Here is a 27,314-nt window from a genome sequence, read left to right as displayed (position 1 = left end):
AATGATTAAAAATTAAAATAATAACAAAAATCTTAATAAAGTCCATGAAGCAATGAAAAAATATTTAATAATTATCAAATTATTAAGTTAAACCTATTAAACTATTTAATAATTAAAAAGTTCAAGTAATTAATAATTAATACAAATAAAAGTTATAAAAATAATTTATTAAAATAAGAACAAAAATGAAAATATGTATGAATTTATAAATTAAAAATAAATTATTAAGAATAAAATTTGAACACCGTTGATGAGAGTTGTAGCAACGGTGGTGGGAAGACAGGGGGAGAGAGAGAGAGAGGGAGAGGGAGAGGGAACCCGAATGCTACTGTTGAGAGTTGTTGCGACAATGACGGGAAGACAAGGGGAGAGAGAAAGTGAGAGGGAGAGGGTGATGGTGAGGGAAATTTGAGTTAATGATTGCTATAGTTTAGATGGTTCTCTTTTAAACATTTGAAAATTAATTAAGGGTAGAGATGACAAATTGACCTATCCCGTGGTGCCTCCTCCCACCCTGATCAGGCAGGTTTTTGTGACTACTGATCGAGTTTCAGGGTAGGTTCGGGGAAAACCCAAAACTCTGGGGTAGGGACGGTATTTGCCCACCCCGTTCTGAGTATATCGTAAAATATATATAAAATTACCATATTACACAATATAAAATAATTTTAGGTAAATTTTGAAAAAATAAAAAAATAAATTAATGAGTATACCGGGGCGAGGGGCAAAGTCGGGGATGGGATTAGGATTTTTAGCCCCGCCGGGGTTCGGGGCGGGGAATTTGAATTCGGGTTCGAGTATGGAGCAGGCAAAACCCGGACCGCCCCGCCCCGCCCAGTTGCGATTCCTACTTTTACCCCATCAGCGTTCGTAGCGATTCTAGTGAAGTGCGTCAGTAGAATCTCCGAATCTCAAGCCATGGCTTCAGCTGCTGCCTCCGCTGGTACTGCGATTTTCTCTCAATGCATGGGCGCTATTGCTCAAGTGAAGAAGCCTTCACCGTCTTCTACGCACTTAGCATTCGCTCGCTTTCCTGATCGAAGAACTGGTACTCCTCCTGCGTGTAAGATGAATTTTCCTCTATCAACACCTTGTTTTCTCATTGCCTTCTGATGATTTCAATCTCTTTTTGTCTTCTGTCTCTCTTCTCTGTCTTTTGGCTTGTTCAGAAATCCGTTATGGATCTTGCATGTTTCCAAAGGATTCTCTCTTCACCCCCAGGGCAACAGTTCTGTCTGGAGTGGAGAATTCTGGGTTTTCGGTTAGTGTTAAGAAGGCCGACAATCCGATCGTTGTCATCGATAATTACGACAGTTTCACTTACAATCTTTGCCAGGTTTACTTTCCCTTTTCTCCCTCCATTTGATTATTGTTCTGCATGATCTATTTTTCCTTGTTTTACTTTCTGTTAATTCGGCTGGTTTCCTGTTCCAAGTTATGGGTTTTCTCGAACATGTTTTTTTGGGCAAATATTATATTTAATTTTTAATTTACTATTGTTTCTGCGTTGGTCCTGGTTGTTAATTTTGAAACATTTCATTTGCCAAAAAGAAATGCTTTTATTGCTGGAGTGTTTTTGACAGCATTGGTTCTCTCTTGAGTTGAGTCAATACTTCCTTAGCTACATTTATAGTTCCGTAATCTGCTTTGTTCAAATTATAGATTTTCTTTTAGGATCAACTATTGTTTTCTCTCTATCACGTTCTCATAGATCACTAAAAAGAACGGAACGGAGAGACAGGATTTATGTAGCCGACCCAATATTGTTGGGACAAGGCTTAGATGATGATGATAATGCCCTCTTTAACTTTGTATCCTTATTGATCAATTCCTTTTTCCTGGTTAAAAATGAGTATCTGGATCCATGCCTTTTGTATAAAGTGTTAATCTGGTCCAACTATTAAGGTGTTAGATTAGATGATTAAATCTAAAGCGAAACTTTTATCCCTTTGATAATTATTCATACTGTGCTTTCTATTATTAAGAAAGTCAAAATTGTTTACCTATGAAGGTTTAGTTCATTGATCATGTGTATCCGTTGAAGAAAAATCTTTAATAATTATTATTTCTCTACACTTTTTTTGTTCTACAGTATATGGGAGAGCTGGGTTGTAACTTTGAGGTCTACCGGAATGATGAGCTCACTGTTGAGGAATTGAGAAGGTAAGGATTTTTCTGTCTAGTTACTAAGATGACCGTGAATATTTCACAAGTATGATTTTGTATGACCACACGTTATGGCTGTTTGATCTTTTTTCACTGTAAAAAGTGACTGTTATTAGCTTTTTTTTAATCACTTACTTGATATAAAATATTGTTTTTCCATATATGTAGGAAAAATCCAAGAGGAGTACTTATATCTCCTGGGCCAGGTGAGGTATTTTGTTATCACGTGAATGTGATTATTTCATGGTGCAGACTCCTGATTTGTTGAGCATTCTCCTTTAACAGGTGCACCTCAAGATTCAGGTATATCATTACAAACTGTTCTAGAACTTGGACCTGTTATACCTCTGTTTGGTGTTTGTATGGGGTTGCAGTGCATTGGAGAAGCTTTTGGTGGTGAGTATGCCCAGTTGTTATTTTCATGGCTTTCAATCCTTTGCGAACACAAAATAAAAAAAAAAAACCATTGCAAACAAATATTGTCTTTCTCTGATTTTGCATCAAATATTTACAAAAACCTATGATGCACTTATTTGTTGATCTTGGAAAAGTCACAAATTTTTATTTATAGAATGAATAATCACGTGCTTTAATTCTACCTTTACTCTTTTACAGGAAAGATTGTTCGCTCTCCTTTTGGTGTTATGCATGGAAAAAGTTCTCTTGTGTATTATGATGAAAAGGGGGAGGATGGATTGTTTTCAGGATTACCAAAGTAGGTCTTCTGTTCACCATTTCTGGTTATGAGCTTTTTCTCATAAAATGGTTGTATTGCTTATGGCTGCACTTCTAGAGTTTGTACAATTTATTATTTTGAGAATTGGATGACACTGCAGGGTACCTTCTTGATCAATTTAATCTTGTTGGTTCTACCTATTTTTCTATAAAGTTAAGCGTAGAAGGTAAAATGCACAGTTTATTTTGAGAAGGCAGGCTAGATTAGTTTGTCTGGTTTCTATGCTGATTATTCCCTCTCAAGTCGATAGGTGACATCCTTATGACATACCGGTGGTGAAGCGATGCAACTCCATACATGTTTCTTAGAGAATAAATAGATATCCTTTTCTTGTTCTCATAAGGGAATTATCACCAAAAGTCAACACCTTGGGTTTGCTTCAAAGAAGAAGGCCACAATGGTGCCTTTCACCCCATGTTTGTAGCCTTTGCTTGGGATGTGGTGAGATGACTACACTTGTTAATATCTTGTCCCTTTGTGTCTTATATTTGGAATTAGTTCTCTTCTCTCTTTGGCTGTAGGTGGGACCCTCCCCAGTCCCTAAGATGTGGTGGGCCTTTTTGATTCAAGTTTCTTTAGGCAACTGAAGAAGAGGGGTAAAATAATGTGGAGAGCCACAAGGGCAGCTGCCCTCTGGTCAATTTGGGAAGAAAGAAATAACAGGATCTTTAGATGACATATTAAGAGGATGGAGTGTAGTGGCATCTTCTACTTCTTTCAAGGCTAGAACTCAGGATTTATGGACTTCTATTTTCCAAAGGGTAAAGCTGAATTTTGATGGGAGCTCTTTAGGCAACCTGGGACCTTCTGGTATAGGTGGAGTTCTAAGGGATGAAGAGGGCAGACTAACTATGTTCTCTGTGCCAATAGGAGAGGGAGATTCACCGAGAGCAGAAGTTTTGGCTCTTCAAGGTTTAAGGCTGGCTAAGTAGATGGGTCTTCATTAAATTAAGGGTCTATAGACAGTTCATGTGGGTATTGGGTGGATGCAGTCACAAAGTCTGGGAGTCTGGGTCTGTAGACAGTTCATGAGGGAAATAAATTGGCTAGCAAGGGAGATGCAAAGCAAAGGACTTTTAGAGAGAATTTGTTTTGGGCAGTATTGTAACTCAAGATTGTATCGATGGGGTCAGCACCCATGTAATTGGGTGGTTGACAGTTTATTTGTGTTTAAATTTAACTTCAACGAAAGCAACTGTTTCCTACAAAAAAGGGAATTTCTATCACCTCATTCACATGCTCATTTTCTATCATGGGAGCAAGTTTCCTTGAAAGAAGAAATCCCTAAAATTTCAAGCAGTTGGCTCATTCTCATGCTCACCAAGGATTTTTCAGGCACATTCAAAAGTGTTTCAGGGTGGGATATCTATCAAATGAAGGGATTAGTTGAGCTGTGACATCAAAATTCTAGTGATAGCAGGAGATATTAGTTTAGGCTAGGAGCCTTTCTTTACCAATAAAAAAAATGCTAGGAGCTTTGCTCTTATTTGGGGTGAAAGCTTAACTTACTGCTATTAATAACGAATTTATTTTCCATGGACATGTGTCAAATGTTGTTATTGTTGTTGCTAAAGTTTTTTTTTTTTTTTTTTAGTTTTTTTGGTATTGCTGTTGTTATGGTTGAGTTGCTCTCTTTTTTCACTTTGAGCATTTCCAAATTTAAGGGCTGCAAAATTTTAGTCAAGTCATAAACTGTGATGTCGTAAACCAACTGTTTCTTTATTGTATGATGTTGGTTCTTATCACATCTTTTCTATTTTCACCCTTGAAATTTGAATCTCCGTCTTCTTATTCACCATATAACATCTCTAGTTTATTGTTGATCTGCATATATTAACTATATTCTCATAATGTTTGTAGTCTAGTTCAAGGTATTAAAAGGCTAAAGACAGAGGCAAGGTGGTTAGGTCTCAGAGATGAGAAACATAAGCCTCAAAAATTTCAATATATATGTATGGTTGCATGTATGTATGCATTTATTTACTATTTCCGTTTGGTTCGCCATCAGGAACGGAATTGGAATTGGAATCGGAATTGAAATCGCCTATTCTCAATGCCTTTTTGGTTTAGACGAACCAGAATTGGATTCCAATAATTGTTGTTTGGTTCATTTGGAGTTGGAATCAGAATCAATTGAAGATTTTCAAATTTATATTAGTTTTTTACTAATACTTTATCATTATTATTATTACTTTAATAATATTTTATTATTTAATTATTAGTGTTTTATTATTATAAAGTTTATAGTTAATTAATATTGTACTTAATTATTGTTATTATTTATTAATTAATATTTTTGTTTTTATTCTTAATTTATTAATAACTTATTATTTTATTATTAGTTTATTAATATCTATTATTTTGCTAATATTTTATTAATATTAGGGTTTAGGAGGGTTTTGTTGAGAGTTCTTTACTTCTTGACAGACTTTGGAATGGGAATCCCATTCCCAAGGGGGGAGCTTGGAATGGCCATTCCCCCATAGGGGGGAATCCCATTTCAACCAAACAAACAGTTGGAATTGGAATGGGCCATTCCGATTTCGATTCCAAGCACCTATTCCAGGGAACCAAACAGACCCTATAATTTTATATATTTTTTAGTATAGTTTCTTTTTTAATAGCCAATTTATACATTTCCTTTTTATAGCATGTATATTTATTTTTATTTAATATGAACCCTATGGGTTTGAAATTTTATTCTGATTTTTTTTTAGAAAGTTAAAGTATAATGCATCCTTTTTCTGAAGAAAGGTAAACTTTATTCTGTATTTTGTTTTCATTTATAATCTTTTCTATCTAAATGAAATAATCTATTTACTTAATTTACATGCATTTTAGCTTATTCATCAAATTAAATTTATTTATAATTTATTTTTTTGCATTTTTAGATAAAATTTATTTCTTAATTTTATTTTTTCTTTCTTTATTGTATTTATAACATTATCTATTTAAATGAAATAATCTGTTTATTTAATCTTCATATGTATATATATGTATATTCTAGTTTATTTTTTAATATAAGCTATAAACTGATTTATAAATATCTTCAAATAATATTCTTCACTATATAACATTTCTTTTTTAGTGTAAGATGTCTTGTAAATGAGATTGGGAATTTTCTTTAATTTTTATTTTATTAGTAATTTTATTTATTTAAATTATTAATTTTAATTTTTAGATTGGGGAGTCCCACTACCATGTGTTATTGGTGCTGTTCTCATGTATAGTAGATTGAGATGTGGAGCACCATATTAGGACTCTTTTATTTGGTAAATAAGAGATAAACAAAGGGATATTTGTGGTTTAAGAAAGATATTAGAAAGGATTCTTGAGCGATAGTTTGATTTTACTGCTAAGTAAATAATAAAGTTCCTTTAAATTTTGGAAACCATCATATATATTTATTTGGTAGGTTGGTTAGATGAGGCATGTGCCTAACCAATTTGAGGTAAGGCATCGAGGCACAGACTTCACGGTATTTAAGGTGGTTGAATTTAGTCAATTTGGCTCCACAGCACGCCAATGCCTTTTAAAACCATGGTCTAGTTATGTAGGCTTTCGTGTCTGATTTCTTCACCCGTTTCATTTTTAATTTGATGAATTATTTAGAAGTTTGTTTTAGGCTTATATAATTAATTCTTGTGAAATATTTCATATATGATTGGTTGAGTACTTTATCTTAGTAATGTTAACCGGTTTTTCTCTGTAAACATTTTCAAAAAATAAAAAAAAACTATATGTGCTTTCTTTTAGACTAAACTGGCTGTCATTATGGATGATAATTTTTTTTTCTTGATAGATAATATAAGTGATCATTTGTGTAATGATGTTGCAGCCCTTTTACAGCTGGTAGATATCATAGCCTTGTTATTGAAAATGAAAGTTTTCCTAGTGATGAACTTGAAGTTACAGCATGGACAGAGGATGGGTTGATAATGGCTGCCCGTCATAAAAAATATAAGCATCTCCAGGTAAGATACTGCTTTTTTCTTTTCTATTTGCAGAGTGGTTCTGTTTCAGTAACATTTTAGCCTGGGAAGCTATATATAAAACTCATAACTCATTACATGTTGCTCATGGTCTCATGTTTCATCAGTCAGTACCTAGTCAATAGTTATTATTTGTTGTTTTACTAATTATTTCATACTGTAACAATTGCTTGATTTTTTATCATGAATCTTTCGATATTGAAGTTGGAGCAGTTGGTCAGGGCTTGTGCAATTAGTTCTTTAAGGTTTCCAAAGATGTATTGTGCCAGATATGCATTCTAGTAATGAAATGAACTCCTGAGTGAATTATTAGTTCTAACATATTATGGAGTTGAATGTGTATTGTTGGTGTACAAATGGGAGAAGGAACAGTGGATATTGTTGATTATATGGTTTGTAATTAAGCTTGGGGTGGATTCGGCTGCATTAACTACTTCTAGAGTAGCTATCCTCACTTCGGGATGTTTTTGGTAATAGTTCACTTCAGGTACATTACATCTTTTGCCATCTGCTATGCCAGCCCATGTTAAACCACCACTTGAAAATGGGTCCAAATTCCATGCTGTGATGTTGATATTTAAATTTTATTTATACTCCATATTTGACATCTTCTCCATGCCATGTCCTTGCCATATCTCAGTAAAAATAGTTTATCATTGATGCAATATCCATATGTATGATCTGTGCTACCAGTGGCCGCTGCCATTATGATTTCTATTGTGTGGGTAGCAGCAACATGTAGGACTGTAAATGTCAAATGTCAAATCAAAATCTTTTTTTTTTTTTATTTTTTGTATAATAATAATGGAGAACAAGGATAGAATGACCAAGGAGCCACATCTAGGGCTCTAGGCTTCTGTAGGAGTTGGTGTCTAGAGGGTCTATTTGAAGGAGTCTATGCCTTCAAGAATGTTTGGACCTTGCAACAAACAAAAGAAGCAGAATTTCTCATAAAATTTATTAATGAAGTGAAATCCTTACATATTACAAGAGAATATTGACTTCTTTTAGATGTTTATCCCCCTAACCATGAGTATAGCATTCCTTGTATCTTCCTTGCCGCCATCTCTTCCCCTTCCTTATTTTCAAAAATATGCAAGTTCCTCTCACTCCATATAGCCCAGAAAATGGCCAAAGGAACCACTTCTCGTACTGTTTACTTACCTTAGCAAAAAAAAAAAAAAGAGAATATTGACATCTAAAACTAAAAAGAAACAAAAATATATTGTAGGACCTTTTGAAGATCTCTAATTATTTCCTAAGATCTCCTAACTTGACAGCAAATAAAATCTCTAGATAAAAAAGGCCATTATCCAACGATGGTCCAAGCAAATAAAATCTCTCTATAATGACCAAAACTCAGTTAGAAAGCAAATCTCTACAATGATCAAAACTCAGAAAGTAAATCTATAGAATACTTTTGTAGGTTTTCATATTAAATTTAAAGAGTTATTTGTGAGGCCTATGGGGACCATTGCTGTTCTTGGTGGTTGGATAGGTAGCTAATGCCCAATGTATTTGGCTCATTTTGTATTGAGCCTATTGAAACTTGATAGTTGGCCCATCATGAGACCCATGAAAGGCCTATAAGATCTACACAAACTTAGACAAAAATGTTACTGTTTCTTCCCTTTTTCATCCCTAGGTTCTGCAAAATTCTCCATCAGTCAAAAGAAAGTCCACCCTCAAATTTTAAAATGGAGAACACTGAAAATCAACTGCAATTTTTTTGAATGGTAACATTTGCAGGATTATCTGCGAATGGATGAAATTGAATATGATTAACATCTGATTTTGTACTCTGAACTACTGAGATGTGCTTTAGCAAATCATGTTGAATTGTTTTTGCATTTGACAATTGAGGTTTTACATTATCTATAACAACTGGTTTGTGCTGTATCCCATGCTCAGAAATATATAATTAAGGCATTGAATGCATATATCTTCCACATTATCGAAATGAAAAATTTTCAAGGGTTGCTCAGACTATGCACCTATTTTGTGAAGGTTTCTAAAGATATTATAAACTTCATCCTTAGTTGAAGTGGGGAAGAAACTTCAACCTTAAATTTCATCAAATAAACCCAAATACATCAAGTATAATCATCAACAAATGTGATAAAAGTGCGATATCCAAACAAGTAGGGGTTTATTCAAACTGAGCTGAGCCAAATATCTGGTTATTCAAGCTCGGCCCGAAAGAAAAATGTGAGGCTCAGGTTCTAGATCAAGCTTGAGTCAAGCTATAAACACAAGCTCAAATTCAGCTCGACTCAAAAGCTGATATGTTTGACCTCGACTCAGCTCGAGCTTGACAGTGAGCCAAGCTTCATATAAAATAAAAAATTAAACATGTAAAGAACTATATCCACATGTAAAAATTAAAAAACATTATATATAATATAAGCTCAATTAGGTATACAAGCTTCACGAATTGAGCTTCATTGGGCTTGAGCTAGGCTTGAAGCTCAGGTTTAGATCGAACAGGAATCGAGCTTTTCACAAGCCAAGCTTTAATAGCTTGAAAAGCTCGGTTTTTGTCTCCACCCCTACAAACAAGTAAGCAAAGATAGAGCCTCAAGCATTAGAATAAACAATTGCAAATAGAATTGAACTATTATTATTATTTAATGGATATGCCGATATGGGATTTTTGATAATGTTTAGTAGACTTACAGATTTCACACTGAAAAATCAAAGGATCACACTCAAACAAAATAGGAAACAATTGCTTTAAATATGAAAAAGACACATGACCAAGTCTAAAATCTCAACATATTAGTTGATCTTTATTGCTACTAGAAACAAGGTTCAAAGATACCCGAATACGACAGAAGGGGTGTATCAGTATTTTGTACCACACACATCCAGTTTGTGTAGGTTTTTTTTTCCCAAAAATAGGGAGGAGGTAGGTTTAAACCTTGACCAAGTCTAAAATCCCAACGTATTAGTTGGTCTTTATTACTACTAGAAACAAGGTTCAAAGATGCCCCAATAAGACAGAAGGGGTGTATCAGTATTTTGTACCACATACATCCCAGTTTATTTAGTTTTTCTTTTCCAAAAATAGGGAGGAGGTAGGTTTAACCTTGTTTAACATTTAAAACAGTTATTTTTGGGATTAGCCTTAAAATAGGCACCACAGGTGATATACAATACGATCTGCCAGATACATTGTGTATCGGTTCAAAATTTTGAACCTTGACTAGAAGAGATGCTAAGTTTACTAGGCTGATGAACTGTTGTAGATCTAGCTGAAGTCTCCAAGAGATACAAGCTTTCAGTTTCACAACCACCCTTAGTTACCTTCTTCAAGTACAGGTCCTAAAGAACATAATGTCAAGGAAAAAAATAATGCTACAATTCAATGGTTCGGTAATACTACTAATATATAACAAGATAGTACTCACTAGTCAGATACGGAAACATGCCAATACAATGCATAGAGAAATTCTGATGACAAGAATCACACCCTTTTTAGCAATAAAAGAGGGCAATCCATCAGCTACCCAAGTTGTTTTACCAGAACACATGGAGCAACTAGAAAAATCGATGAAATATCCATTAGTATTTAAGGCACTGGAATCAAGGATCCATGATGGTGTAGAAGCAGATAAATGTATGCCTTGTAAAAGCTTCACATTTGAGGCTATGCTCCATATGCCTCTGGGTTATTTGTTTTTTTTATCAATAACACATTTCATTAATTAATCATAGAAATAATTACAAAGGGGAAGATGAACTTTCTTATCTTCCAGCTGAGGCTTGAGCCCCCAAGAAAGGAAAAAATGAATTACACCTGAGCCCAAAGCATAGACTCCCTCTCCACCCCTTGTTTAGCTAACCCATCAGCAAAAGAGTTAGCTGATCTTTTCACCCAACTGATCTTGACTTCCATCTCTTGAACCAGCCACCTAAAATTCCTCCTCTCATTGCTGTAGTTCCATAACCCACTGTTGTCTTTATTCAGCCACCTTACCACCACCACCTCTGAGTCCCCTTCAATTATAAGTTTTCTTATATTCATCTTCTTAGCTCTCTGGACTCCTTCCATAACTGCATAGATCTCGGCTTTGACAGAGTCATCCACTCCAATTGTGCCTGAGAACAGGGCTGAAACAATCCCATTCTCATCCCTAAACACCCCCCAATCCCCGAGTGTCTAGGATTCCATCTACTACTCCCATCAAAGTTTAGTTTTAAGAAACCAGCTGGTGGAGAGGTCCAAGACACACTCATTACTGTTTTAGTCTGGGAGCAACTAGCAATCTCACCCCACTTCCTCAACATGTCATCCACTGTGTAATCTGTGAATAGCTCTGAGGATTTCAGCCATTGTACAACCCTTATATGGATCATTTCTCCCAGTTCTTAAGCACCTCTCTCTACTTCAGAGAAGATCCTGGAGTTTCTTTCTTCCCATAAAGACCAGCATACTACAGCCCTCAGGCATCTCCACATGGTCTTACCCCTTTTCATACGCCACCTAAAGAAAGGGGAAAAAGACTTTACAAGTTTGATGGAGGGTTCCAAATACACCCAAAGAGGGAGAAAGCCCACTCCCAAATAGACTTTGCAAACTGGCATGACACTAATAGGTGAAAACCAGTCTCCCCATCAGCTTTACAGAGATGAGAGAACACACCTGTGAGGGGATAAACATGTCTTGGGTCTCTTCTTTTGGAGCAGATCACCAATGTTGATTCTTTCCAGAAAAGCTTCCCAGCAAAAACTACCAACCCTAGGAGGAATTGGTCTGCACCAAACCTCTTTAACGGGGAAGGGGAGGGCTACAGGGCTGGTGGACTGGCTTAAGACTTTGAAGAAAGAGGCACAAGAGAATGAGCTAGTGGGGGTGGGGGTCCAAATTCTAGTGTCCAACTTAGAAGGGTCTAAAAAAACACTATCAAGAAGTCCAAGGAGATTCAAAATACTGTCAAGGTCTGAGTCTCTCACAGCCCTCCTCAAACCCAAATTCCACCCAAACCCAGAATTGGAAGAGGAAGGGGTAAAGAAAGAAGAAACTGGCTCATTTTTCAAATCAGATAGGGCATACAAAGAAGGAAATTGGTCCTTTCGAGGGGCATTCCCCGCCCAGGTTTGTTCCTAGAATTTTATGAAGTTAACTGAATTCAAATCATACCTGATAAGAGGGGAGAAGACTGGTAACAGATCATGAATGGCTTTCCAAGGTGACGTGCTTGTAGTCCTAGCTCGGATTCCAACATCCTATCCATTTTGCTCCAGCCCATGGATGCTTACCACTACTTCAGCTCGTAATTTCTCCTTTTCTAGTGGGAACCTCCATAACCATTTCCCCAAAAGGGCCAAATTCCTTTTCCTAATATTCCCAAGCACCAACCCACCTTGGTTTTTGCTCCTAATTACCACCTCCCAGCTCACCCTATGGTCCCTCTTCTCCTCTCCCGGCTCCCAAAAAAAGTCTCTCATCATCTTCTCTAATCTATTAGATACCTTTGCTGGGATTTTAAACACCAATAGGAAATAAATGGGTAAGTTGGCTAGAGTATCCCTAATCAGTGTAATCCTCCCTCCTAGGGAAAGGTAATTATTTTTCCAATAGACAAGTCTCTTTTCAAATCTTTCCACCACCAGATTCCAGAAACTCTCTTTCTTTGCGTTATCACCCAATGGCAACCCTAAATAATTCAAAGGCCATCCTGAAACTTGCCTCTGGGTTATTTAGGAGCCTGAGGGTTTTTTACTAATACCAAATTTTTTAGACAAGTTAACTGAAATTTCATTGGGGAAAGTCATGTACATGAGAAGATGTACAAAAGGGAAAACAGAGGAAACACACTTCACTTACAAGGGTAATTTACTGTCACTATATAGATTTTCCCTGTTAACCCTGGTGTTATGCAAGACTATCTGCTATTGTATTCAATTCTCTAGGGATTCAAACAAAGTTTACATCGATGGGACCCATCAAATCTCTAGCCTCAGTCAGGTAATGTGCCAGCTTCCAAGGACTGCCATCCTTTCCCCCTAACCATTTGATTGCATTAGAAGAATTGCCTTCAATGGTTATGATCATAAAACCCAAGCCTCTAGCAATTAGAATCTTAGCAAGAACCGCCAGCACCTCAGCTTTTGTAGAGTTAGCAATCCTAATAGAGCTGCTGTAAGCTCAAGAGATATTACCATCTCTCCCCCTGATCGCTCCTCCAATACCAGCATGACCAGGATTCCTTAGTGCACTGCCATCAAAATTTAATTTTACTACCTCCTGCTGAACAGGACCCTGGGCAGGGGATGGTCAAGGATCTAGGGGATTTCAAGAAATGGATAACATTTTTCTACAGGTCACTTTCAGAGAATCCTTCAAACACCTCAGAGTTTACAGCCCACATGTTGCAAAGGTGGGTTATGTGGGAAATCAGGGCTTCAACTGCTCTGTCATTGTTATAAAATATACAACTGTTTATCTCTTCCCAAACACCCCACATAAAGCATGAACTACTGCTGCCCAATAAATTTTTTGTTAAATTACAGATAGGTATCCTGTACTTTGGGGGTAGTGACAGATAGGTACTTGAACTTTCAATTGCAACACGAGTACCCTGAACTTTCAAAAATGGACACTTGGGTCCATCCATTAATATTCCGTCAGTTAAACATTACATAATGCCAAAAATACCCTTCTCATGTATTTCTGAGATCATTCTCAAGTAACCGAATGTCTCTCCATGATGACATTCTCACATGGACAACAAATAACAGATACAAATTTTTCCGATGATGGCATTCTCTGGTGATAATTTTGCTCATACTAACGGATGGACCCAAGTGTCTATTTTTTGAGATTTCAGGGTACTCAAGCGTTGCAATTGAAAGTTCAGGGTACCTATCTGTCACTACCCCCAAAGTACAGGGTACCTATCTGATTTACCCTAAATTTTTCCTCTTGCTGAAACCTCCACCCTGCCACTGCTGGAGAAAATCTAAGGCAAACTCTGGAGCTGTCCAATTAACTCTGATGAGATTTAAGAAATGGTTCCAAATTTTCCTTGTTTCCTGACAATGGATCAGGAGGTGATCTGCAGATTTTTATTCCCGAGGCAAAAGATGCAAGAATGGGGGAGATAAAAAGCCTACCGCAAATTTTCTTTTGAATGATATCATATGTGTTTATTCTCTTTAGACAAGCTTCCCAAACAAAGAGGCAGGCTCTAGGTAGAATGTGGGAATACCATATCTTCTTTGGGGGAGTTTTTTTAGGAATACCTTACACTGAATACGTTGTGAGGTTTATGCCTCTTAAAAATCCGAAAACACTGGTATTTTGAACAATATGTTTTTAGGATATAAATACTTAAAAAATGCTCCTAACAAAGTGTAATATAATGGGGGAAAGATGGAATTCAGGATTGGAAGCTGAAACAAGGGAAAACACTTTTTTTTTTGTTCTGAAATATGTTGGATACTTTTCGGCTTTCTTTTTACCTGGTGAACATGCAATTTTGCAAGAAAAATTCAGTAATTAAGCAGGAAGGAAAAAATATAATTTCAGTAACAGAAATAGAAAAATTGAAAATTTTTTAAAAAGTTAAAACATATATCTGGATAAAGATATAAGTTGTTCAAATTAATTTTGGGCAAAATTTTTCAGAATAAATCATGTAATTAATACTATCGGTATTGGCAGACTATACCTATTTAAAAGCAAATGGAATCGTGCCAATAGCCTAGTAGAACTCTGATATTGGAATCAGATTCCAAAGCATTTGAGGTTCCTTAGTTTACTTCATGAATTAAGAGGTGTGGCCTTTTGAATCATGTGCCTATAAATTCGACATAGGATTCCAAGATAAGTGTTCTCTTGTGCTGGTGTCTATCTGTTAAAGCCCTAATTAATGTTGAGTTTTGACATTTTCCTTTGTTATACGGGTGAAGCTGAAGAATTTATATCTATGTTGGGAAACACTGGTCTTAATTAATGATGGTTTGGGTTTTCCTAATGCTTGTCTCTCACAATGTTGCTTTTAGCTTTAGTGATTAAATTGAACTATTACCTTGTTAAGTTGTATAATCATGGGGAAAGTTCGATCTTCAAGATATGCAAATCCCAGAACTTTGTTAGCTCTCGACAGGAAAAGACATGCTAGAGTGAGTTTATAGCATTGGAGAACTTGATAGGAATAAATTTCAGTGTAAATGTTGCCTTTTTATCTCTAGTAGTTGGGATTCTCAGTAGCTATTGTATTGCTTGAATTTCTCAGTAACCATTCAACATAATCTGCAAAGCAACCAGGTTTTCTGAATTTCCTAAGCCTGGAGCAGCTTCCTTCCATAAATTGGGTTTGACAGTTTCTAGCAGTTGGTTCTTTTCATAGATTGTAGCATTAACAGTTGTATCGGTAAAAACTGTTCTTACAGTAGAGTTTGGACTATCAATTTATTTGGCTCTTTTACCTGTTCTTCTCTCTTTAGGGCGTTGCCTTCTTTCCCCTCTTCCCTATCACCCTTTCCTGTGAGTGTTGTTTGGTGTGGTCTGGTGCGTCCTACAGTTAGGTGCCTTTTTCTGAGAAGCCATACACATGAAGATCAACACTTATGAGAATTTCCAAAGAAGGCCTTTATCTCTTACCTGATATGTGTTTTTGTCACATGTCTATTAAAGGGAGTCCACGTGTCAAGATATTAGATGATGGGATAAGATTTGAAGGTGGTTAGTGGGTAAGTAAAATCGGGTGAGTAGAAGTAGGACAAATTAAGTGGGACATGTTGTTAGTGACATGTAGGGATTAATTCGACTTTTTGTAATTGTATGTGAAACATGTCTATAGTGCTTGTGTTAGTACATGGCTGAGTTTAGTGTTTAATGCCTTATTTGTGGGGGGTTAGTTAGTTCAGAGAGTCATGGTAATTTGAGAGTTAATTGGAGTCTATGTATATTCTTGTAAGTATCGTTTTGAGGATATGAATTAAAAAATTTTACCTAAAACCATTTGGTTTCTATTGGAGGTCTCTCGTCTCCCTCAAAGTAGACGAAATTTACGTTACGTCCTATTCGGGATCATAACAATTGGTATCAGAACCGGCAATGAATTCCGGTTTTGAACACCGATTAGCTCAACTGCAACGAAAGGTTTGATCATTGGTAGCCGACCAAGAGCAGATGATGGAACGACTTACACAAATGTTCAAATCTTTCATGGCTCGTTTCGGTCGACTAGAAGCCACTTACAATGATTAGAAAGAGCATGCCATCGAAGATGTTGACAGCGAGGAACACACAGTGAAGGATAAAGCTGCAATCATCACCTATTCTAGTTCTGTCCTTGAAGTTTCGACAACCAATTCTGGGCCTTCTGGCAACCTAGATGAAGATCGGTCCATGCCATTGTCAAAGCTAGTCAAGCAGTACAGTGTGGTCCTTCGGTTGCATCATCCTTTATTCATCCACTTCCTGCAATGAGTTTTTCCATGAATGTTAATATTATGAGCCCTCAATGCACCAGGTGGCTCACTGAGTACGTTGGGAAAAAGACAATTACGAGGAGGTTGATCGGAGAAGGAATCCAAGAAAATCCGATGGCCCATGTCCCTCCTTGGACCCTCTTTGGTGATACTTCACGAGGGGTGGAGTTCCCTCACACACTGGAGTAGCTACGAGTGCCACCCCGACAAAGTCCAAAGACGTCTGCTGCTTGAGTTGTATGACCAATCACCACTCTGTCAAAACTGGAATTCTTCCTTCCAGAAGATTGGGCTGATATCCATGTCCCCACCATCGAACTTGGCACCCATGTTGCTTAACATCTCATCACTCAAACTTTTGGATTCCCACTTGGCACCCCTGTCGCTTAACATCTCATCACTCAGACTTTTGGATTCCTACTGTCAATGATGTGGTCACATCTATGAATCAGTTACAAATTGGTAAGATCTCGACAACTCCATTGAAATCCCAGTATAAAACTTATGGAGATTCTTCCATTGCAAATAGTTTGTTCATGAGGTTCTATCTCAGTCTCTGCCTCTCGTGACTTTCTAATTATTAGCGATGAAAACAAGAACACATCAGGGATGCCTGAGACGGTGAATGGAATAAAATTGCTTCACTATCTCTTGTCACATGAAAAGACTCCAAGGGAAGTATACAGTGGTGACAATTATCCATTCCAAGCAATTGCAGACCCGTTTGGGTTATACAGGGAATTGAGAATCATAAACTCAAGTCCATATATGGCTTATTTACAGCTTAGAGGTTGTATCTTGGTTGTTTCAAGTCCTGAGCTTTTTACTTGTGTGAAGTATGGGTCAAGAATTGCATCCATAGGTATAGAAGAAAATCTAGGGAGGCGGATGCTACCATTGATGTCACTAGAAAACAGAGATAAAGGTTCAGCTTTTATGGTTACTGTTAATGCCCATTCTGTGGAGATTACTAGAGTATCAGGAACTGAAGGAACAAAGATAATTGCTACCTTTTCATCTCCTAATTCTAATCCAGAGGATTTCAAGAAGTTAGGTCATATGCTTCACCTTAAGTACAGAAATGGATTTTTGAGAAGGGGTGGCTATACTGAGGCTTCTGTATATTTGGTTACTTTCATTGACTTGTGGTCAGTCCTTGTTATTTCATCAGCCATCATTGATGTGGATGATGATTCACTGGTGTCCATGATAAAGGGGTGTAAGGACATGGATCAAAATACGGCTCTTCATCCAAGCAGGAAAATGTACCATGGGGAAGCTGCAATGAAGGTAAATAACAACAAATTAGTTTTTTATGCAAAGCAAGCCAAATGGATGACTTGTGGAGAGAATTTAAAGCCACCTGTTCTCTCAGTGGATGGACTAGATATGCTACCACCACATGGAATCACCATTAGGACCCACACTGCTGCTCTTGTAGATGCATCATGGGCTATCCTACGCTGCTCGAAAGCACCAACTAAGAATCTTACCTTGGTAAAATATATCTTTTGGAAATTTGCAACATCCAACAGTTGTGATTGTTCTATGGACCAAAGAGTGTTGATCTGCCATCTACTTTCAGAGATTGAAGAACTTCATCTGAGGAACAAATAAGGGTCACTAACGAAAGCTTTGACCTTGAGGACAAGGTCAATCTTAAGGGGTTGGGAATGTCACATGTCTATTAAGGGGAGTCCACGTGTCAAGATATTAGATAATGGGATAAGATTTGAAGGTGGTTAGTGGGTAAGTAAAATCGGGTGAGTAGAAGTAGGACAAATTAAGTGGGACACATTGTTAGTGACGTGTAGGGATTAATTTGATTTTTTGTAATTGTATGTGAAACATGTCTATGGTGCTTGTGTTAGTACATGGCTGAGTTTAGTGTTTAATGCCTTATTTGTAGGGGGGTTAGTTAGTTCAGAAAGTCATGGTAATTAATTGGAGTCTATATATATTCTTGTAAGTACCGTTTTGAGGATATGAATTAAAGAATTTTACCTAAAACCATTTGGTTTTTATCGGAGGCCTCTCGTCTCCCTTGAAGAAGACGAAATTTATGTTACATCCTATTCGGGATCATAACAGTTTTCTTTTTACAGCAAGTTGTGAGACCATGCACCACCTGCTATCTTCCCGTTCACTCACTTCAAGCATTTCGGAGTATTTATTTCTTTATTTGGTTATAGGTGAAATGCTCTTGGGGACGTCAAAGCCGTTTTCAGCTCTTCTTTTCTCTCTCTATCTAAGATGAGGGGCAAGTTGCTATAAGATGCAGTAGAGCATCCATCCTTTAGTGTGTGTGGTAAGAAAGGAATGCCAAAATATTCAGAGAGAAAACACAAACATAATAAGTTATTATAGAAAACATTTCTGTTAGGGTTGCAGATCAGTTAGAGCTGAGCTTCTAGCGGCAGTACAAGGCATTCAGGTTGCGGATCAGTTAGGAGTTCAAAATTTGATTATTGAAGGAGACTCCAAACTTGTTGGGGGTTGGCTAAAAAATCCAGATTCAGTGATCTGGTGCTACAGGGGTATTATGAGGAAAGCTAAATGGTTCTCAAGGAACATGAATGTTATTTTTCAGTGGGTGGGTAGAACAGCTAACACCATAGCGGATGGGTTAGCTAAACAAGGGGTATCAAGGGAACAGTTATTCTGGGCAGCTTTGTAAATTTTTTGTTACTAGTCTGAGGTAGTACATTGTTGCTATTGTGGTGAGGTGCCAGCTCGTGCCCCTCCTTTGGGAAGGCTGTATTGTAATATCTTATTGATTTTATTGAATAAAATTCAATCTTTTATCAAAAAAAAAAAAATCTGTTAATGTGGCTCCTTGGGTTATTGGATGCTTTCTCCCCTTACACTATTTTTTGTTTTTGGGTAAAAGATTTGAACATACCTTGTGTTTTTAAAATAGACTTAAATATACATTTTGGCTAAAAAATGACGTTTTTACCCTAAATCATACTCTAAATTTTCAAAAAGAACCAAAAAGACCCAGATACTCTTCATCATCTCCTATTCTCCCAAACATCACCATTCAAATATAGAGATCTCAGCTGGCTCATCTTCCCCATTCTCTCCCTCCATCTTTATTATCTCCCCCTCTCTTTTTTCTCTCTTCGTCTTCGTCTTCTTCTCTTCCCTCTTCTTGCTTATCTTCCCTATTTCTCTCCCCCTCTCTTTTTTCTGCTGTTATGCTCAAGCACCAGTCTCCCTATTTTAACCTCTCTACTACGTTATCCATCCACAGGCCCCCTATTTTAATCTGAAAACTGTTGCAATTGCACTTGCAGAAAGTCGGAAAGAGTAAGAAATATTGTTTTGGAACAGTCAATATTTTCAAATGGTAAAATAGGATTTTAGAATACTAAACGGGTTCATGAAAGGGGAGAAGAAATGAGGGTATGTTTAAGTTCAATGGGACAGCCCACAAGGTATATTTAGGTCTATTTACAAAACTCAGGGTATGTTTAAGTCAATTTATGAAAATTCAGGGTATGTTTAAGTCTTTTACCCTTTGTTTTTTTTTCCGAAGTTGAATATTAGACTGAGTGTATTTAATAAAACCTACATACAAGGCCAAGAAAAGCAGTATTTAATAAAACCATAAGAACACTAACCAAACAATTTCATGTGGTCTCTCTTTAAGCCTACAAGACAGGTGGGTGGCAGATAAGCAGCATCCAGACAATGATTTTTAATCAAAGGGGAGTGTATCAGCCAAATTGACATATTTTCAATGTTAATAACAACCTTCCCATGCCTTAAAATTTTCTATGACCCATTTTTCTCCTCCAGCAAACGCTCTAAAAAACCTGGAACTATGTAAGAAGAAAAGAATCGTCATTCAAGATGATAATAACAAAATGAAATGAAGAAATGATTTGTAGAGTCTACAAAAATAAAGAAATTTTTCTGTGCTTCTGTTTTTTTTTTTTTTTTTTTTGGGGGCCACAATTAGTTCTGCTTCCCTATCTACCATCATTTCCATCATTTGCTCCTTGCAAAGACCTGTCCTTTGTCAACTTTGAGCTGAGACTATTGAACTCTTCTCTGGAATACTGCCTGATGCTTTCCTCCAATCTGTACTGGCCTTCATCATTGTGGCAAACTCCTAACTAATGTGCCCATCTTGTTTGTGTCAATGTCATGGGTAATGGCATTAATGACTTCCTCATTGTTGGAGCCCTCTTCATCAGCCAATGCTTCCCATAGTTCTTCAGTTCAAAAGAAAGGCTTTCCGCAAGTTTTTATCATTGCCCAACTCTCTTAGGTGAACTGAAACTACGACAAACTCCCCATAGTCCAAAGCTCCATCCCCATCTATGTCAGCAGCTTCCATTAGAAATCTGAAGGTGAGGTTCACTGATATGCTGGACAAACTTTTGCATATCAGCTCTCAGTTACTCAAGGTTGATCTTGCCATTGTTACCAGTGTCCATCATTTGGAATGCCTCGTTTGTACCAGCCACTCCTTTCACAGATAAAAACTCTGCAATCATCGTCAAAGTGTTTTTCTTGAGCTTGTTCATTACAAAGAATTGCTTTAAGCCTTGCTCTCGTGGTTTCACACCCAAAGATACATTTGGAACCTTGTTTACACTTATCATGACATCATCAATAATTGGTACATGGTTGTATATCCTCTATCGTAGGAGATTATTGACCATATTGTGGTTTCCTTCTCTCAATCTGATTAAGATGAATTTCGATGGGTGCAGCCTTGGTTGGTAATCCAGGTGAGTCAGGAGTGGGTGGAGTCTTTAGAAACTATGGAGGACATATCTTGGCAGTGTTTTCTGGCCCTATTGAGGATGGTCAATGGTGATTCCATAAATGTAGAACTTTTGGCAGTTCAACAAGGATTTGAGGTTGGCTAAGGTCCTAAACTTTAGAACTTGCTTGTAGGCTGGATTATAAATGATAGTGGGGAATCGTGGTATTATAGACATGAACTATAACGAAATTTTGAATGTTACTAATAAAAACCATTAAAATACAGGTGTATCACATTTAAGTCCCCCCTCCCCCTAGGCAAAGGGAGATAAAGAACTAAAGAAGGGTTTGGTGCCTCCTTGCCTATATGGCTGCAGCACTCTTTCCTCACTCAGGCTTCCTTGAAAGGGTGGAAATTCCCTGTTGTAGATTAGAATAAGGTTGAACTTTTCTATCCCATGCTTTGGCATGGTAGTGATTCGTGAGTGGTCTCTAGGGATTTGTTTTTGCACCTAGGCATGTGGGACCAAAGAAAGTAGTCAGGCAGTCTGGACAAATCAATCAATCTTGGAAGTTTTTACAGAATTTAACAGGACCAACTGGATGAAAGGACATAAACATCCGAACTATAGTGGACCAGGTCTCATAAATATACTTGTTTGAAATCAAAATGCAGGGCCAGTGCTCATCACATGTGACCTATGAAGGGGTGGAATGTTCATGTCAATGATACATCTTTTGATGGCTTTATTCCCCCCTTCATTGATACCAAGCTAGATTTTTGGACATGTGGTTTAAGACCACAGCCCAGAAAAAGGGACAAGTAAAAAAGGTTTGTGGAACAGAAATGGTTTTCCTGCATCTGGTTCTCTCATATTAGTCTAAAATCCTAGTAACACATCTATGCACATTCACGTGGATTAAGCTTCGTCTATTGTCATTCTTTTTCACTTACTAGTCTTTTGGATGCTGTTAATCAGCTTCCTGCTTTATTCTGAAAGCTTTGCTTTTACCCCTTTCCTTACCACCTTGTTGATAAATTCATATTACATTGTCGTTTTGTCCTGAATTGACTAGTATTTGTGATAAATGCAGGGGGTCCAATTTGTTGACAAGTTCATCTTACTTTGTTGTTTTCACCTGAGTTGACTAGTATTTGTGATAATTGCAGGGGGTCCAATTCCATCCTGAAAGCATTATAACTAAAGAAGGAAAAACCATTGTCCGCAATTTCATCAAAATGATCGAGAGAATGGAGGCCAAATTGGACAATGAGGCGTATAAAACTTTTTAACAGGTCTAAAATAATCTGTAGAAGCAACAAGAAAATTGTTGTAAACATTATCTTTCTTGAAAGAAATAAGATTAATTTTTTACCCAGTAATCTGTTCTTATGCTCCATTCTTCTCTGCTATTTTTCTTTCAATTTTTTCAAGCAGTGATTGATTGCCGTTATCATCTCCTCTGAAAACTTGTGGAAATTAACCCCACACAAATGTGCTAGTATACCAGAGCTTGAAGGAATTGTCTGATACTGCAGGCCATGACCCATTTTGTTATGACCCCAGGGACCACATCTTGAATCATGTCAAGATGGTATTCAAATGAACAAATCATGGGTCCAGCTCCAGCAGATACCCCCGAGCCCTTGTAACCTTAGGTAGAGTGACTGGTGTAGAGAACTGAGATAGTCACTGGTGTTAGGCCTCACTTGACTGAGGATACTCTAGTCCTAGGCCATGATACTTGTTTTGAACAACGAACTGGTTTTCTAGTGCAAACAAAGAAACTGCTATTTTTTTTCCAGTATGACACTCATAGGAGCTAGCCAGAAGGCCAAAGAAATGAATCGAGTCCATCCAGTTAGAAATGTGGACGTCATAAAACTCCTATTGCCCAGTTTTCTTGTGTTTGGGTTTTGCATTATCAGAATTTCTGCCCCCCGACTCCAATCTTTAAGATCAAGAATTTAGCACCATAGCATGTTCAGGATCCAGGGCCCTAACCCTAAACACTCTCTGTGGATGGGGCAACGGCTACAAGCCTACAATGGTTTAATTTGTCCGTGTTTGAGTTGGCTTTTACTCGTTCAGACAAGTTGGCCTGTTTTTTCAGACAATATCTGACCTTTTTCTTCAGACAGTCTCTGTGATGAGGGCCCCTGTTGCTGGTCTTGATGTCTCAGCGGACCGGTTGGGATTTAATAAAAATACGGCCATAAAAGAACATGCATGCAGTCAGAAACGTGAAGAAAAAGTAAGCCCTGAAGCTAACACTATGCAGCTGTAGTGTATAGTCAGGGTTGTCCTCCAAAGCAATCAAGCCTTTGGATGGGAATCCTATCTATAAAGCTTTAACCTAATCCCACGTAACAAATGGGTGGAACGTGGAAATTACCCAGACAAAATAACAGGATGAGTGAAAGCACCTGGGTTGTTGCGTTAGTGCTCGAAAATGAAAAACCCACATCCATAAGAATCCTCCTGTTCTGCCATTCCACTATATCTGAAGCCGCATCCTGCCTTGAGCTTTCAAATCACACTTGTGGAATCTTGACCAAATACAAAAGCAACCGACGTTTGATTTTAATTTCCTTACTTTATTGCACTGTTAGACAAAGGGCCCACTGATGAGATAGAGCTGTCTTTCATAGTTTGTACAAACTGCAAAATTCTAGTATGTGGGTGGGACCCCCAAACGATGTCCTCGTTCACAAGGGTTTGTATTAACTGGCTTTTTCCATCTTCTCCTTTTCCTCCCCATGAATGAAAGGAATTGAGAGAGAAATCTTAAAAATCAAAACAGAACAAAAACAAAGACAAATCAAAACAAAACAGAAACCATTAAACCTAACCTCCACCCCAAAGTACTTCCAAGAGATTCCCAACTGCCACCCACTAGCAAAAACAACTCTTGGAACCATCCTTTCCCTCTCATTAACGACAAGTTCACATCACAGGATTTCTTATTTTTCTTCTCTTCAATAGCTCCAGTGATTGGCATTTGGCAACCCCATCAAATCCATACATACCCCCCACTACAATCCAAGGGCCTAGGTCCCTCCACCTATGCCCTACTCATTTGCAAGTCCCAAGCTCCAAACCCCTACTTGATTGTCCCTCCCACAGTTCCAAAAATGCCCTTATGGCCCCACCCCATTTCCTCAAAAACACAAAACAAAGCAAAGAACAACAAGAACAGCAACATCAATGGCCAAGAAGAAAATAAATGCCCACCTTCATAGTTCATATATTTATTTATTATTTAAGTAGCTGGTGGGGTGGGAAGTACAAAAATCATCCACTATAAACAGGGGGGGGGGGGTAAGGAAGACAACAGAAATCAAAATTCAAAACTATCAGAATAGAAAATCACTGGAGACTAGCTATGAATATATATATACCAACATAAAAGAAAGGAAAGAAAAGTCCATTGACCTACCCACCACCCTCAATTCTCAAATAAATCTTCCACTCTCTATTCACAAAAGAACACAGACCCAACCAAATGGAATTGACAAAAGAGCCCAAATCGAATCACATCAATTACATTACACCCTCTCCCCTCCCACTCATATTGTGATGCCCTCATCCCCGCTCATCCGGCTCCGATGATGCCGCTTCCCACGGTGGCGCCGCCCTCCGCCGAATGTCACCGGGTCGAACCCTCTAAGCCTCTCGGCTTCCCGTGAATCAATCACGCACTCCGACGGCGGAATTACGTACCGCAGGCGGTCGTAACAGTACGAATATGTCATGTACTTCTTCCTGAAGTTCACCATTTCGACTCGCTGCTTCGGCGTGATTCCGGCCACCGACAACGGCCCGGCGAAGAGGGTATCGAGAACAGCCTGGTCGCACTTCGGGGACTGCTCAATTGGGTCGACTGCGCAGCCGTGGAGGACTAAATCGGAGAATTCGGCAATGTAGGGGGCATACTTGTAATTTACTTTGTACCTGCCCCCGTTTGTAGCCCAGTTGGACCCATCCCATATTGTTGCATACAGAGACATCGGTTTGGAGGGGAAATCTCCACCCATTTCTTTAGTCCTCTGTATCTCTCTAATTGGAGTTTCGTCAACGTAAAATCTGCAGAATTCAACAAAAAAAATGGTTGGATTAGCAGAGAAATTAAGCAAAAACAGCAATCTTTTCAAGTTGTAGAAAAATTAAGCAAGAAGAAGCAAATAAAGAAGCTCCTTTTGCGGCCAAGCCTAATACAGAAAAAACAAAGAGATGAACAGAGTAAGAAAAGAATTTTTTTTAGACAGATTATTGAGTCTTTTGAGAGAACAGTTTGAAACTTGAATATGATCAATTATGAATAGAACAGGGGATGAGCAAAAATGGAGGAGCAAAAGTGAAGCTCTCTGAAGATTTCCAGAAAAAGTATCTTTCTTCTTATGCTAACAAGCACATCACGTCATCGAAGAGCCAAAGCCAAAGAAGTCGACTCCATGCGAGAGAGATTAAAGAAGATACGGAAAGAACGGCTATAAGCCATTCGATTAGGATTAAAAAGCTGCAACGCAGTAGTGGTTATTTAAAAATAGAAAAATCTAAGAGAATCCCCAAGTGGGTGAGGTGGTTTGATCTTTACATGATGTGATTCTCAGTCCAGAGAATGCTGTACTGATGGAAGTCTTCGGAAGGGTCGAACCAGAAACTGTATCTCTCTTCCCTCCCGACGGTCGTGCTTCCATTGCCGTATATATTAGTTTGAATCCTCCATTCCTTCCCTCGAATATTCCCCAGGAACTCAAAATCTATCTCATCGTGGTTCCTCTCGAATATATCCCCATTCGACATCTGCAGAAGACCAGATTATTAAAAGAAAATGAAAAATAAAACGAGTTCTGGGTTTGATTGATTTTCTTAGCTTTTCTGATCGAAGCACTCACGTAGAAGGCTACAACCACTCCGGCGGTGTAATCAGCCGGAAGCTTGATCGAAGCGCTGAAGAACCCATGCAGGTAAAGGTCCTGGGATACAAATCCAGCACCTGGGTATTCCAAAGAAAAAAAAAAAAAAGAAACTCTGTCAAAACCCCAAAAAGAGCTCCACAAAAGAGAAAACAAAGAAAAGAAAAGCAAACCGAGCAAAGAAGAAAAGTTAAAGAATGATAGAAAACAGAGCAAGAAAGTTAAGTACCTGTTCTTTCGTCAAGAGAGAGATGAACCGTTTTTCCATCTCTAAGGAGCATCAGATTGTCTTCCCCGAATAGCTGAGAATAACCTTCATCGAACGACAGGACCGGCAGATTCTTTGGAGTAGCAGAAGCAAGAACCAAAGCAGAGAAAACCATCAACCAACCCAGAAAATAAGAACCCATTATCGTTTTCCTTCCTTCTCTTTCTTTCCCTTCAAAAAAAAAAAAAAAAAAAACGAATCCTTGTGTATATATTTTCACAAACTCTGTATCTCTCTCTCTATGTATTTATAATTATACAGTGTTTTTTCTCCTCCTTTCTTCTGGAAGAGGAGCTCGAATCTCTACATAAATGGCGATGGAGGAAGCCGAAAAGGCAGAGAGACAAAGAAAGAAAGAAAAGAAGCAGCAAGAGAGAGATAGGAAGAAAGAGAGACACGGGAAGGTCATTTTATTGGGTTGGAGCCTTTGAAGAGAGAGAGAGAGAGAGAGAGAGAGATTAGCATTGTTCATTTATGGACAAATTTAAACTGATTAAATTAATTATCTATTGCTAATCACTGCATTAGCGTTAACTAACCTTTTTGTTTCTTACTCATTTTCAATAATTAATTTATATTTAATTAATATTTAGAAAGAAGAGGGGCAGCTTCGTTGCATTTATGATAAGGCAACCGCCCAAGGCGCCGGCCCATTTTGGTTTAGTGCTTAACCTTATCTTAAGCCCATCCTTTCTTACGAAAATGGAGGAGCGGCATTTTCGTGAATAACATGGAGGAACTAGGAGATTAAATGGACGACGCGCACGCGGCCGGTTCGACCACGAGAAAAGAAACGATAAGGCCGTAATTTAATTAAGCGGCGCGTATGGTAGTGAAACGTGGCGGGCACCTGGACAAGTTCTGCACGAGGACCAAAGAATCGGGAATTCATCGCCGAGGAAGAGGAGTGTCGCAGTCGGGTCTCGGAATATTTATCAGCGGAGATGTGACAGCGTGTCCCTCCACGTCAACAGAAACTAGCCGTTGCCTACAGCTAGAGAGAGAGAAAACAGCAGCACCAGCAGCAGAGGAGTCATATACTTGCTTACAGCGTAATTCAAGGGG

The 27,314-nt window shown here is 38.0% G+C and overlaps 2 protein-coding genes across 3 annotated transcripts; one reads left to right on the top strand and one right to left on the bottom strand.

Annotated features, from left to right (window-relative positions):
• The first annotated feature begins 871 nt into the window (after window positions 1-871).
• Window positions 872-22,444, top strand: LOC148855328 (anthranilate synthase beta subunit 2, chloroplastic-like). Of its 2 annotated transcripts, none has more exons than XM_088985785.1 (8): window positions 872-1,048; window positions 1,170-1,336; window positions 2,093-2,163; window positions 2,335-2,372; window positions 2,452-2,562; window positions 2,782-2,881; window positions 6,741-6,876; window positions 22,232-22,444. In XM_088985785.1, exons 1-8 carry the CDS (start codon window positions 919-921, stop codon window positions 22,352-22,354), a joined length of 876 nt encoding a protein of 291 aa, XP_088841911.1. In that variant the 5' UTR covers window positions 872-918; the 3' UTR covers window positions 22,355-22,444. The 2 variants fall into 2 exon arrangements, with proteins under 2 accessions (XP_088841911.1, XP_088841912.1); XM_088985786.1 differs by having other exon boundaries at window positions 880-1,063.
• Window positions 22,445-24,285: 1,841 nt separating this feature from the next.
• Window positions 24,286-26,729, bottom strand: LOC148855327 (putative xyloglucan endotransglucosylase/hydrolase protein 27). The gene is made up of 4 exons (XM_088985784.1): window positions 26,211-26,729; window positions 25,961-26,061; window positions 25,660-25,868; window positions 24,286-25,148 (listed from the first exon to the last, which is right to left on the bottom strand). The coding sequence occupies exons 1-4, from the start codon at window positions 26,389-26,391 to the stop codon at window positions 24,632-24,634; spliced, it is 1,008 nt and encodes a 335-aa protein (XP_088841910.1). The 5' UTR covers window positions 26,392-26,729; the 3' UTR covers window positions 24,286-24,631.
• Between the last annotated feature and the right edge of the window lie 585 nt (window positions 26,730-27,314).

The sequence above is a fragment of the Nelumbo lutea genome, chromosome 4 (assembly GCF_056320005.1).
Source record: "Nelumbo lutea isolate HS-2025 chromosome 4, American lotus-T2T, whole genome shotgun sequence".
NCBI classification, from domain to species: Eukaryota; Viridiplantae; Streptophyta; class Magnoliopsida; order Proteales; family Nelumbonaceae; genus Nelumbo; species Nelumbo lutea.
This window is presented reverse-complemented; position numbering and strand designations above follow the sequence as displayed.

Excerpts from the sequence above, each read along its gene's own strand:
- LOC148855327 (XM_088985784.1), bottom strand. The coding sequence starts at position 26,391 with ATGGGTTCTTATTTTCTGGGTTGGTTGATGGTTTTCTCTGCTTTGGTT. Across the intron at positions 26,062-26,210 it reads CTCTCTTGACGAAAGAACAG|GTGCTGGATTTGTATCCCAG; the intron begins GTACTTAACTTT and ends TGGAATACCCAG. Across the intron at positions 25,149-25,659 it reads TGGACTGAGAATCACATCAT|ATTTTACGTTGACGAAACTC; the intron begins GTAAAGATCAAA and ends TGAATTCTGCAG.
- LOC148855328 (XM_088985785.1), top strand. The coding sequence starts at position 919 with ATGGCTTCAGCTGCTGCCTCCGCTGGTACTGCGATTTTCTCTCAATGC. Across the intron at positions 2,373-2,451 it reads ACTTATATCTCCTGGGCCAG|GTGCACCTCAAGATTCAGGT; the intron begins GTGAGGTATTTT and ends CTCCTTTAACAG. Across the intron at positions 6,877-22,231 it reads AAAAATATAAGCATCTCCAG|GGGGTCCAATTCCATCCTGA; the intron begins GTAAGATACTGC and ends TGATAATTGCAG.